The sequence below is a fragment of the Arabidopsis lyrata genome (genome assembly GCF_000004255.2).
Source record: "Arabidopsis lyrata subsp. lyrata unplaced genomic scaffold ARALYscaffold_1, whole genome shotgun sequence".
In the NCBI taxonomy this organism is placed as follows: domain Eukaryota; kingdom Viridiplantae; phylum Streptophyta; class Magnoliopsida; order Brassicales; family Brassicaceae; genus Arabidopsis; species Arabidopsis lyrata.
This window is the reverse complement of record NW_003302555.1, coordinates 24,601,819-24,614,833: the sequence shown is the minus strand read 5'-3', so window position 1 is coordinate 24,614,833 and position 13,015 is coordinate 24,601,819. Positions and strand designations below refer to the sequence as shown.

At 33.0% G+C, this 13,015-nt stretch overlaps 2 protein-coding genes and 1 long non-coding RNA gene across 3 annotated transcripts; 2 read left to right on the top strand and 1 right to left on the bottom strand.

Annotated features, from left to right (window-relative positions):
* Positions 1–5,033: 5,033 nt before the first annotated feature.
* LOC110224447 lies at positions 5,034–6,112 on the bottom strand (the record flags this gene model as incomplete). The annotated part of the gene is made up of 1 exon (XM_021010517.1): positions 5,034–6,112. A coding segment is annotated over one exon (999 nt), but the record flags the coding sequence as incomplete, so codon positions are not given.
* A 717-nt stretch (positions 6,113–6,829) lies between these two features.
* Positions 6,830–7,397, top strand: LOC110224958. The gene is made up of 2 exons (XR_002329404.1): positions 6,830–7,101; positions 7,198–7,397. It is a non-coding gene; the product is annotated as an uncharacterized LOC110224958 (long non-coding RNA).
* A 3,655-nt stretch (positions 7,398–11,052) lies between these two features.
* LOC9327494 (UV-B-induced protein At3g17800, chloroplastic) lies at positions 11,053–12,917 on the top strand. Its single transcript, XM_021013081.1, has 3 exons — positions 11,053–11,297; positions 11,524–11,819; positions 11,901–12,917. Exons 1-3 carry the CDS (start codon positions 11,166–11,168, stop codon positions 12,742–12,744), a joined length of 1,272 nt encoding a protein of 423 aa, XP_020868740.1. The 5' UTR covers positions 11,053–11,165; the 3' UTR covers positions 12,745–12,917.
* The last annotated feature ends 98 nt before the right edge of the window (positions 12,918–13,015 follow it).

Below are 13,015 nucleotides of genomic sequence, written 5' to 3'. Positions count from 1 at the left end.
CTTCAACAATGTCGGGGGAAGGGAAAACACAGATTCGAGATTGGATCGAGAATTCATTTCTCGATTTCAATTGTTTTTTTTTCCTTTTCAAATTAATTCAATTAAAGGATATTGATATTCATTAAGGGTAAAGAAGTATTATCCTATTGTGAGGTGGCATTCAGACTCCAAAATGGCAGTCGGGATTAACATTTCCGGTTCAGTGGCAAACTAGCCTGTGTCTCCTTTAACACCTGCCCACCAAATACATCTCTTCATTGTTTTGTTTTGTTTTTTTTTTCGTCATTTTCGAACTTTCGGTTTTGATTAACCGAGTCAATTGGTCCGATCAGAACCAAACTAAACCAGTTATATACAGTAAAATTAGAAAAAGTATAGCAGAGCCAGGTTTCGATCCTGGGACTTGTGGGTTATGGGCGTATAACAAACCTTTTCACTTTTTTTTTTTTTTTTTTTTTTTTTTTTCACTCAAATCCAAATTATTTTGTAAAAATAATTAAATTTATAGCACCATAATCTGAGAAATGAAGTAAGTAACACAATTGGTCGCTGAAAAGTCTAGTTTGTCCTTCTCATTTGTTGTAGTCGGACGCGCGTGAAACCAATGTAGAAGAGAGTGACGTGGATGCATTTTTGTAGCCTAACAATTTTACTAGCACCTCAACTCAAAAATATTAATAAAGGAAAAGCTGAAGGAGGAATAAAATTGGCATATATGCTATGCATCGTTTGTATCGTAAATTGGGACGTTGGTTTTACGTATGTAAAAAAAAAAAAATTTGGGACGTTGTGTACTTGTGGTTGTGGGGGCTTCGCTTGCGTCAACAAAAGGCATCCGAGAGTGGTGGTAAAGGAGAAGATTAGGGTTATGGTGGGTTAGGTTTTGGTGATCGAATTAATGGTTAAAAGAGCTCCTTTGATCGTTTGTCTACATAGAACACATAAAATGAAATAGTATAGAACAAAAACATTCTATTTTGTATTTCTATATCAAATTATTAAAAATCTTTCAATCATACTAAAACACACATATTATTTTGCTATTTCATATGGTTTCTACCAACAAAAATAAAATAGACTAATTTGTGTTCTATAATCTATATAATACAACAAAATCTAAGATAATAAGCCAAACAAACTTCACAAAATACAGAAGTAATGTTTGTGTGGACTATACTATTTACGTTGTACTATATATACTTATATTGTACTATTTGTTTTGATTAAGTACCACTTACATTATTAATATGTTTCTAGTTGGCGATAACACAAATTTCTGGCGAGCTTAGAGGATGTAAAGGCACTAATTCGTACATAGAAGTGAGAGGATCTGTCCCAAGCCAAGTCCAATGAAGTCTTCTTCGTCTTATTTATCTCATTGAAATTGAAAACCATTACCATTGCAGAAGATGTTGAGATTCTCGTTGACGTAGAAAGGCAATTTTCTCGGTGAATGTTCTATGTGATTTTGGGGAGCTTAACATGAAATTAGAGAGCTTGGCAATTTCAATAACTCAAGCTGAAGCACCGAACCCAAGAATACGAAGCTAACTTCTTATAATCTAACCGATTTACCAGGAACCCTCCAAGGAAAACGAAAAAAATGAGAAAGAGCAGGAGCTGGGAACCTGGGACTTGGGGAGAATAATGGAGGCGAGGAGAGAGATGAGCTGTGACGATGAAGAGCAGGAGAGACTGAGCTAGAGAAGCTAAGAAGAGACGAGGAAAAGAAGCCATAAGCCGTAAATAGTGATGAACTCATTTCAAACCACAGATGCATCTTGATGTCAAAATTGGGGCCTCGATTTCGATTTCCCAGAGGAACACAAAAAAAGCAAAACCTAGAACCTAAAATGAATCTCACCGAAAAGCAATTAAGGGACTGAAATCGGAAAACAAAAACAAGCAAAGAGGTCGGCGCCAAACCTAAAAAGTCACGTCGGGACTTCACTCGGCATAGAGAGAAGAGGTGTGGTGTTACCTAGGAAGCACGGAAGCTCCGTCCGTAGTCCGATTCCCGCTTCGGAAGCTAAAACGGAATCGGAAGCTTCAGGAAGCGCCCGGAAGCGTGGTGGAAGCGCGATTCCGAAAAAAAGGAAATCGGAAGCGTTTTGGAAGCTATGATTCCGTTTAGGAAGCGTTCTATTTTTATGCGATTCTGATTTTGGAATCGTTATTAAGGAAATATTTAGGAAGCGTGATATATATTTTGTATTTCTTAATTAAATATGAAATTAGAAAACCCTAATTACAGTTTACTAAACAAGAGAATACCAATCGTGGCTAAATTTTGTCTTTGGCAAAACTCTTGTTGGGATTGACCCATTTGATTGGCCCTGCAAAAGAGAAAGCTAGGTTAGTGATGATGAAGAACAAGGAAGTTCTGAAGTAGAACAAGAAGAAGAAGTTGTCATGGTTGAAGAAGAAGAGAGGTCAACTAAAGAAGAAGAAGGAGTCAACGTAAAAAGAAGATGTGTTTTGAGTTAAGAGATGGAGTGGGCCTAAGTGGTTAAGGTGTGATCCAACAGAAGAAAGGTGTTGTCTAATGGGTCTAACTAAAGCCCATTTGTAGAAGTAATTATAATGTCCAAGTATAACTAAGCGTTAAGTGAGTTGTTGAGAGTGTTTGCTAATGGTGATGAAAATGAAAAGGAAGACGATGGTCCAAATCTTTGACTTATGCGTTATGTTTTTTTTTTAATCTCTAATCAACTTAATTAAGTATTGGATCTCTTTTATTTAAGACAAGAGTTATTTAATCACATTTGAGTTATTTAATCACATTTGATTATATATATATATATATATATATATATATATATATATATATATATATATATATATATATTACACGCTTCCAAAACGTACTCATATCATAAATTTTTGAAAAAATCGCTTCCACGTTTCCAAACGCTTCGCTTCCCCGCACCCGCTTCTGATTCCATGCAACTTAGGGTGTTACACAGAAGAGAGAAGAGAAAAGAGAGAAGAGAGAAGAGAGAAGAGCGTGCAACTCACACACAGGGCAAAATTGAGATTAATACACAAAATATAGAGAATATTAACCTTCTTTTTTTTTGGTGTTACTTTCTTAATTATAGTTTTTTTTTGCGTTAGTTTTGCAAATTTCCCTAAATCCAAATTGCTTAATACACAGACCTGGTCAAAGCAATCAATTTGTCTAATTTTTTGATTAAAAAAAAACCAAAATAATTCATATACTATTTTCTAAAGGCAATTGTTTAAAAAGTCGGTATAAATTTTGGAAACAGAAGCGTTATTGGTTCTGATTTAGAATGAGAAAGAAGAGGAGGCTCAGCTATGTAACCTTTGGGAAACTTTAGCATCATTCTACTACCCACCACATTTAGCGGTGGTAGCAGCCGTAAGTCCGGCCTTTTTTTCATCATCGCCACCGTTAAAAAAAAAAACGAAAAACCTTTACACTTATTTTAAAAATTTGCAGATTCTGTCCATAGATCTCTTATTGTGACAGAGATGAGGAAGCTCAGTTGTTTGTTGAATAAAAAAAAAGGTTTTTCGCTTCACAGATATTTCATTTTCAACAAATAGCTGAGTCTTTCTCATCTCTGTCCCGAAAAAAACCTTTTCTTTTCACGAAAAGCAGAGATTCAGAGAGACGACGGGACGATATTCTTCTTAACACTGATTAAGGCGAGAGACGTGAGCAAAATGAAAACCCTAATTGTCTTGATGGGTCGTTTGCTGGACTATATATGTTTTCTTGAGTGGTCTATAAGCCCACTTAATGGGCCATGAGAGCAAAGAAAGAGTTAATATGACCCAACTTCAGAAAATTAAACAAATTACGAAAATTAATTTAAATTTTTATATTAAAAAAAAGTATGTATATATTTTTTTTATTAAGATGTTTTAAATTACATAAAAATTAAATTGTAAATCATAAATCCAATCCTAACAATAGTACAGTAAAACCTCTATAAATTAATAATATTGGAAGTTGGGACCATGATATATTATTAATTTATAGTAATATTAATTTATTAATTTATGAAAAGATTTTTTTTTAGTTGTTAAAATCTTTTTTGAAAATATGAGTTAAAACAATTTGATCTAAATAAAATTATTACTTTGAATGTTATAAGTTTTGTAGTTTTCGACTTAAACATTTAATATGTAGAAGGAAAAACAAATTTTTTTTTCATAGATAAATATATTTTCAGAAAATAGCATTCCAGTATCTTGATGTGTGTTATTTGATGTAGGTAAATTTATGTTTGTAGAAGAATTGCTTTAATTTCATGTCGTTTAATTTATCAAATTTTTTAGTAATTCAATTTCTAATCTATATATACATTTTTGGAGACATTTTTGAAATAAATCCTGGAATTGGCACTTATTTACAATATAATGCCACTAACATTAATTTTTGGGAGACTCACAAAAATGCTCCTTTTTAATACCCCTTTTCAAAAATGCCCCATTTAGCTGTCCATTTTTAAAAATACCCTTTTTATGTACAAAATGACTAAATTACCCTTCTTTTAGTAAAAGACATCACAAATATATAAGGAAAACACGAGAATGTGCACACATCAAAATTAAAAATTTGATTTTGTAAAAACTTGTAAAACCTTTAAAATACCTTGTAAAATGTACCCGCAAAAAATTTTCCAGCCAAAAATTTTTTCCGCCAAAAAATTTTTTTGCGGGAAAAGTGATTCCGCAATAATTTTTGGCGGGAAAATTTTTTGTCGGGAACATTTTACAAGGTATTTTAAAGGTTTTAAAGGGTATTTATAAGGTTTTACAATGTATTTTAAAAGGTTTTACAACGTATTTATAAGGTATTTATAAGATTTTACAAGCTATTTTATAAGGTTTTACAAGTTATAAGATTTTACAAGTTTTTTATAAAGTTTTACAAGTTATAAATACCTTATAAAACCTAATAAGTACTTTGTAAAACCTTTATATATATATATATATATATATATATATATTTTTTTTTTTTAAACTTCAACTTAACATTCAAAGTAGATCTAGAAGCTGGAAATCTACACATAAACAAAGTGCCTCCTATGAGAGTAACACCTACAATACAGGAAAGAAACAAATACAAAGGATCACATTAAGTTTGGAAAACTCCAAACCAAGAAGCTAGATAAGATAGGCCATGAGGCAAGATCCTCTGCTTCCTAGAGAGCGGATCAAGGCGACACCGGATGAGGCTTTTGGCCTCGAGAATTAGAGCAACAGGCAGTCTAGGAGAGCCACCGTGGAGCCTAGAATTACGTTCCTTCCAGATTAGGTAGATTGAGGCATGGAAGGCCAGCTTAAGAATGAGAGCTATATTCTCGTCCCTAGAGGAAGACTTCAACCAAATGACAGCATCTTCAAACATGTTCGGGGGCGAAACACGGGCCTTGGAGGTGAAGAACGACCATACTTCATCAGCAAATGCACAATCAAAGAGGAGGTGCTGTCTTGACTCATCATGAGTATTGCATAGGAGACACACCGAAGGAACCACAAGACCCCAATTAAGGAGCCTATCCCTAGTGTGAAGCCTATGACGAGTTGCCAGCCAACAAATAAAAGCATGTTTGGGAATGTTTCCCTTGAACCACACTGCATCAAACCAATCCACAGTAGTACCAGGAGGGTTCAAGAAATCCCATACCTTTGCAGATGTAAACACACTTGAGGCTTCACTTTCTCCGACTTTCCACAAATACGTATCATCATTAACATCCTCTTCATGAACAATCACCACAGATGAAGGAGGAAGACATGCTTTAAGCAACTGAATGATATTGTTTCTGCTTCTACTACGAGATAACCACCATTCACCATTAATAATCGCATCAGCTACAACCGCAATCCGACTTAGGCCAGAAACCCGTGGACCCATATCACCAGTAATATCAATTAGAGGACCTAAACTAGTCCAATTGTCAGACCAGAAGTTGCAAGTAATACCAGAGTTGACCTCACACACGATGAAAGGCCTAGCTAAAGATCTTAGCTTGCAAATACTCTTCCATATCCAACTGCCAGAGTTAGAGCAATCCAAATCCCAGAAGCACTGCTGTCCAATTAGGTTTCTCCTAACCCATGAGACCCATAATGATAATAAGCCATATCAGCTTCAGTCCAAGTAGCTTGTTCCATGGCACCAGCCTCCGCAGACCAAGACCACCGCAATTCTTAGGAGTACACACTGAGTCCCAAGCAACCTTAGCTCCTCTAGCCGAGTTAGGAGCTCCTTTCCAAAGACCTTTTAATATACATTGTAAAAACCTTACAAAACACTTGTAAATACTCTGTAAAACCTTTAAAATACCTTGTAAATTTTTTCCGCCAAAAAAACTGCGGAATCACTTTTCCCGCAAAAAAAAAAATTTGGCGGAAAAATTGCGGGGTCACGTTTCCCGCTAAAAATTTGCGGGATCACTTTTCCCACCAAAAAATATTTTGTATTTTGTGGACCTAATTTTGCTTCAAATAAGGGTAAAATGGTCATTAAAAATTAAAAGAGTGCAAACTTAAAAATGGACTCTTAAGATTTAAGATTTAAAGAGGGCAAACAATGCCATTGGAGTTAATTCTTAAGATTTAAAAAAATTAATTAAAGATATTATTCTAAAGATCGTTCCTCAAATCTCCTCCAACTAATTACTTTAAAAATCTCGATAATAACTATTCCGTGATTTACTGTAATCTTCAAATATATTTGGTATGATTTCTCATAATTAAAGATCCATCATTAATTGCAATAATAAATAAAAACAATAATTTCCTTTTATTTTAAAAACTTTCTAACGATAAATGTATTGCAAAATAAATAATTTCCTAAAACAATTACAGAACCTAATAACTGTTGTAGACTTTTTAGGAAAATAATTACGTAAATATATAACTTAAAGATAACAATTACTCATCAAATCTTTTTTTTTTGTTAATATTGTATCATAACAAGACCTAAATCAATGGACTACTTATTCTCTATATATAAGTGAGGTTATTTAGTCATCAAATCAATGTGCATGGTTCCACTCTCGCCGTCCCTCAGCTCTGCAAATCATTTGCTTCATTTTCTACATGTCTTGGACTAAGGTTCTTCCTATTCTTCTTTGATTTGAATCACTTACATCTCTTTTTTTTTTTGATAAATCACTCACTTTCATCTTTCTATGGCTTTATGTTTGATAGCCTCACGTTGAATTGAGGAGCTTCCCAGTGTATTCGGAAACTGGTCCTTCTACGTTACCTTAATCTACATGTTTTTGTGTTTGGACAAATGAGGAAATGATTCTGATTTTTATTGTTTTGGTATATTGGTTCATGTTTGAGTGTGAAAATATTTGCAGGGTTAACCATAATCCGTTGTAGCTTCTTAATATTGATTTGGAGATGCTCTTAGTATTGATTTGAAAATTTTCTTTGGTTTGTTTACTAAAGAATATTTAGTGGTTTACCATCAAATGAAAAAATCATGAGATAAAATAACCTTTATAGATTAATCTATATTTATCAATTTTTTGAGTAAATCATTTTCTAAATATATTTATTTTAATGTAGATTAGTTAAATTATGGTTACTATTCGTTATTTGACAAACTCATTTGGCTATATTACTTATTTTAAACCAAACTCATTTTGGCAATAAGTAATGTTTATTTATAAATTAGATTAACCCCCAAAAAATTATTACCAAATATATAAAGATTATTTATGTCTAAAGAATAATATGTTGCTTTAGATTATTATTATTTATAAGGTTTCAAATATTATAAATATTTTAACCTTATAAGAAGTATAAATTAATAATATTTAAAGTATCTATAATATTTAATTCCATAAAAAGTTTATAATATTAATAATATTTGAACACTATAAAAATTATAAATATTTATACTATGGAACCACTTAAAAGCAAACTTTTAAATTGACTCGAATTATATGTTTTCTAAACAAATGTGTTATTAAAAAAAAATGATGTTTAATTTCACGGGACGGGGTTATATGGTGGGACGGGTTTAGATCGATAATAATACCGGAAGATATACCACGGGTTAAAATCCTAGAAATAATAATCAAAATTCAATATATAATCTTAAACACTAAACAAAACAAATAATATTAACAAAATAATTACAACTTCAAATTTAAAACTTTTTAGTTAAAAAGTCGACCCGCGGTGTACCGCGGGTTAAAATCTAGTTCAAAAACATTTACCATATATTGCCTTATATAATCAACACAAAATCGCCCAAACAAATAGTCATCATACCAACAAATTTGAAGAAATTTTTTAATAGTACTAAACAATCGGAATTCAAAAAATTCTTATAATTTTTAAAAAAATAATTATTTTTAATTTATATATTCAATATCAATAAATGTTTTATAATATTATGAATATTTGAACATATCAACATTTTAAACTAACACATGACGGTTATATTAAGGGACGAAATTATATGGCGGGGCAGAGTTATATGGCGGGACGGTTTGAATCAAAATTATAAAATTTTAAAATATCATTAACCCGTCCTTTCAATACGGGTTAAATCCTTACTTTATTATTTTGGAATACCTATAATATTAGACATATCGAATCAGTCTAATTTAGTTAAGATTGTATAAAATAAAAATTGTTCCGTAGTATACCGTTCAAATTTTTATATATAATACATAATTTTAAGAAATTAAAAATTAAAAAATTTAGGAAAAAATCACCCCGCGGTCTTCCGCGGGTCAATCTCTAGTACATATTTATTTTTGGTACCATAATATATTTATTTTAGGTACCACTATCTGGTTCAACGGTCAACCCAATCCGACTGCTCGGATCGGTCAAAACTTTAAAATATGTATTGATGAAACCATTATTATTTCTAATACGAGGTGGGACCTGCTTAGCGGGTGGGTTTGACCCGCTTGACAATCTGGTTCACAAAGTTTTAATCTTTTTTTGGTGGTTGTTTTATTCAGTTTGATAGCTCACGAGTTGAATAGGAAATACAACTGACTGATCCAGTTCACAGTCGATTTCCGGTCCGAGCTTCATGGTGAAACCATTATTATTTCAAATAGAGGTGTCAAGCGGAGCGATAGTCGGCGGACTTTGTCCAAGTAGCCTACGGCGGGGTGGGCTTGGACATAATTTTTCATGTCCATAAAATAGCGGGCCTCGCGGACAAGCCCAGACGGATTGCGGGTTTTTGCGGGTTTTATCCGCGGATTTGCGAGTCGGCCAGCGTACTACAGATATTTAATAAAAATAAATAAATAATATAAATTAAATAAATATTTTTACATAATTCTGAAAATATATATGTGAAATATATGAACATATAACAAAATTTAATGTATAAAATTATAAGATTTACAAAATAAATAATACTAAAAAAAATTTCATTGAAAAATTGTTAATTTAAAATTTTAAAAATTAATTTTATTTTTTATTATTTTTAAAATATTAAAACTAGGCCCGCGGGCCTGGACATATTATTTTTGCCCGCAGTCCTAACGGGCCGGCCCATCGCAGTCTCACAAACTTAAATGCTTATCGCGGGCCGGCCCAGATGGACACGGGCCGGCCCGTCTGACACCTCTAATTTCAAACATTCACAAACCGGATTGAAACCATACCAGTTTAAATTTGGGTTATAAATGCTATACCAAATAACTATATCTACAAACAAATACTGTATATCTCTTATGAATGAGAAGATATAACATTTGTTCAATTTAACATTATAGATTTTATATAAATACAACTAATTTCTTTACTACACAAACAAAAAATTACTTTTATCATTTATATATATACACTTCCCTTAGTCAATCATAATGCCCAATACTTATTCAATTTTTCTCTTCATTTTACACCGACATTTATACTTCTAAACTCTATGTTCCTATAACTTTGATTAAAATTGATACCGAAATCTAATTCAAACCAACTATTCACAAAAAAAAATTACAAACAAAACAACTCTATACATAAATACACAACCACAAATATAGTCCGGATCTAGTTAAATTATAAATCATAAATCCAATCCTAGCAATAGTACAGTAAAATCTCTATAAATTAATAATGATGGGATCATGATATATTATTATTTTATAGTAATATTAATTTATTAGTGTAAATTAATAATTATTAATTTATACTGTAAATTAATATTTATTAATTTATAAAAAGTTTTGTTCGATTCGCCGCCGGATTGTGTGAATTCTATTATGTTAGAGGATGTTAGCGGGTCTACAAGACCGCGAAATGTACGCTTGTAATTTTTCTTTTTATTATGAATAAATTTGGGGAGACAATGTCTCCCCTCTTCCTACCAAAAAAAAAAATCTTTTTTTAAAATATGAGTCAAAACAATTTGATCTAAATAAAATTATTACTTGATGACGAAAAAAAAATATATATTACTTTGAAAGTTTATAAGTTTTGTAGTTTTAGACTTAAACATTTACTATGTAGAAAGGAAAACAGATTTTTTTACCATAAATAACAAAAATTATAGAATTCACATATACAAACGATATACCTAGATTAAAATTTATAAACAGTGACACCAGTATGACTATTGAAAAAAAAATTATACATATTCAAAATTTGAAAACTTACAAAAAGTTTTGGCTAAGAAACACTAAATATTATATATATATATATATATATATATATATATATATATATATATATATGTAAATTTACATTATTATTAATTTATGATATTATTAGAATTATATTTTTAGATACCGATTTCAAAAAAATTATTATTTTATTATTTTATCGAATTTAGTTAATTTTTATATTTGGCCGATCCGAAACCAGCAAAATTTATTCATTTATCGTGTTTATTAATTTATTGACTTTTACTGTACACTGTATATATATTGGGGGGGAGGGGGGTCAAAATCCGACCAATAGTATATTTCGTTAATTTTAAAAGATTCAAATTTTTATTGTTAATTAATTTTTGTGCCAGAATTTTCCCGTAAATTATCCAAAAAAAAGTGAGTGGTATTATCGAAAACCATCCACATTAGTCACCAATTTTGTTCGTCATCTTGTCTACAGTTTCTAGCCCTAGGATTCTTCTTCCTTTCTCCTTTCTCTCTGGCCAAAGTTCCGATTTTTGCTTCTCTCGGAGGCTAATCATGGACACCATGGCAACGAATTTGGTTAAATCTTCAGTCTTACTACGTCAATCTTCCGGAAGGTCGATACTTTTAACGCCCAACTGTCCTGGCTTCATGCGATTCGGCTCCAGACCTCAATTTCGTCTCAAAGTACGTCTTCAACTCTTTATTCTACTGCTTTTGATCCACTTAATCCTAGAAATCAATTTAGCTTTCCCGAATCATGTTTGTTTGTGCTTAATCTACCCCATAATCGTATGAAATTCGAGAATTCTGATTCTTTGTCAAAAAAAAAAAAAAAAATGAAACTTTTATGGTTTCTTCGGGCTAGTTTCTCGTAAGTAGTCATTTGAATCTGTTGTATCTCTGTGTGTAGCACAACTCTTCTCTTAAATTCTCGAGACCATTGCAAAGCGGAACAACTTGTGCTAAATCTCGGAGAAGCTTTGTGGTTAAAGCTTCAGCTTCTGGCGATGCTTCAACCGATTCAATCGCGCCACTTCAGTTGAAGTCTCCGGTGGGGCAGTTTCTGTCGCAGATATTAGTGAGCCATCCTCATCTTGTTCCAGCAGCTGTTGAACAGCAGCTTGAACAGCTCCAAATCGATCGAGACTCTGAAGAACAGAGCAAAGATGCATCCTCTGTCCCTGGAACAGACATTGTTCTCTACAGGTTTGTCACATACCGATATTATTACCCTTCCGATGCTATATAGGTTTGGATTGTGAATCAGATAGTTTCTTGGGTTTTTAGGAGAATTGCTGAAGTTAAGGAGAAAGAGAGAAGAAGGGCTTTGGAAGAGATTTTATATGCGTTAGTGGTTCAGAAGTTCATGGACGCTAATGTTTCACTTGTACCATCCATAACCTCATCGTCTGCGGATCCATCTGGTCGAGTTGATACTTGGCCGACTCTAGATGGGGAACTTGAGAGACTTCATTCGCCTGAGGTTTATGAGATGATTCAGAATCATCTTTCCATCATTCTTAAGAACCGCACTGATGATCTGACAGCAGTTGCGCAGATAAGCAAACTTGGAGTTGGACAGGTATATGCTGCTTCCGTGATGTATGGGTATTTCCTGAAGCGGATTGACCAAAGGTTTCAGCTCGAGAAGTCGATGAGGATTCTCCCAGGTGGGTCATATGAAGGTGAGACTAGCATTGAGCAAGCAGGTCGAGAGACAGAGAGAAGCTTCTACGAAGAAGCGGAAGAGACTTATCAGGCTGTGTCCTCAAACCAAGAGGTTGGTTCTTTTGTGGGAGGAATCAATGCGAGTGGTGGTTTTAGTAGTGATATGAAGCAGTCCCGGTTAAAGACATACGTTATGTCTTTTGACGGGGAGACACTACAGAGATACGCTACAATAAGATCAAGAGAAGCGGTTGGGATAATTGAGAAGCATACAGAAGCATTGTTTGGGAGGCCAGAGATTGTGATAACACCACAAGGCACAATTGACTCTTCGAAGGACGAGCATATAAAGATCAGCTTCAAGGGATTGAAGAGGCTTGTGTTGGAGGCTGTGACGTTTGGGTCTTTCCTTTGGGACGTGGAGAGTCATGTAGATTCAAGGTATCACTTCGTACTGAACTGAAATGGTCTATGAGTTTGGTGAGGATGTGCCAGATTCTTTGAGAGGGTTTGGGGATTTGTTCTTTGTAATATATATGCAACTGTGAACTGACCAACTAATATTTGTTGCCTTCTGAGAAATTGAGTTTTATCAATACCCATTTTAAGGTAATGATACGTTCGTGATGACTTTTATGTGTGATTTTCGTTTCATTTACCTTTCTGTGACTGCATTTTGCAAAACGAAGTTCATGATCAAGAAGAGGTTTGGTTGAGAAGCAACTTCAAGTGGG

Bases quoted from the DNA above. Each gene is read 5' to 3' on its own strand.
- LOC9327494 (XM_021013081.1), top strand. From the start codon at position 11,166: ATGGACACCATGGCAACGAATTTGGTTAAATCTTCAGTCTTACTACGT. The intron at 11,298-11,523 runs GTACGTCTTCAA...CTCTGTGTGTAG, and splicing joins GACCTCAATTTCGTCTCAAA to CACAACTCTTCTCTTAAATT. The intron at 11,820-11,900 runs GTTTGTCACATA...TTGGGTTTTTAG, and splicing joins ACAGACATTGTTCTCTACAG to GAGAATTGCTGAAGTTAAGG.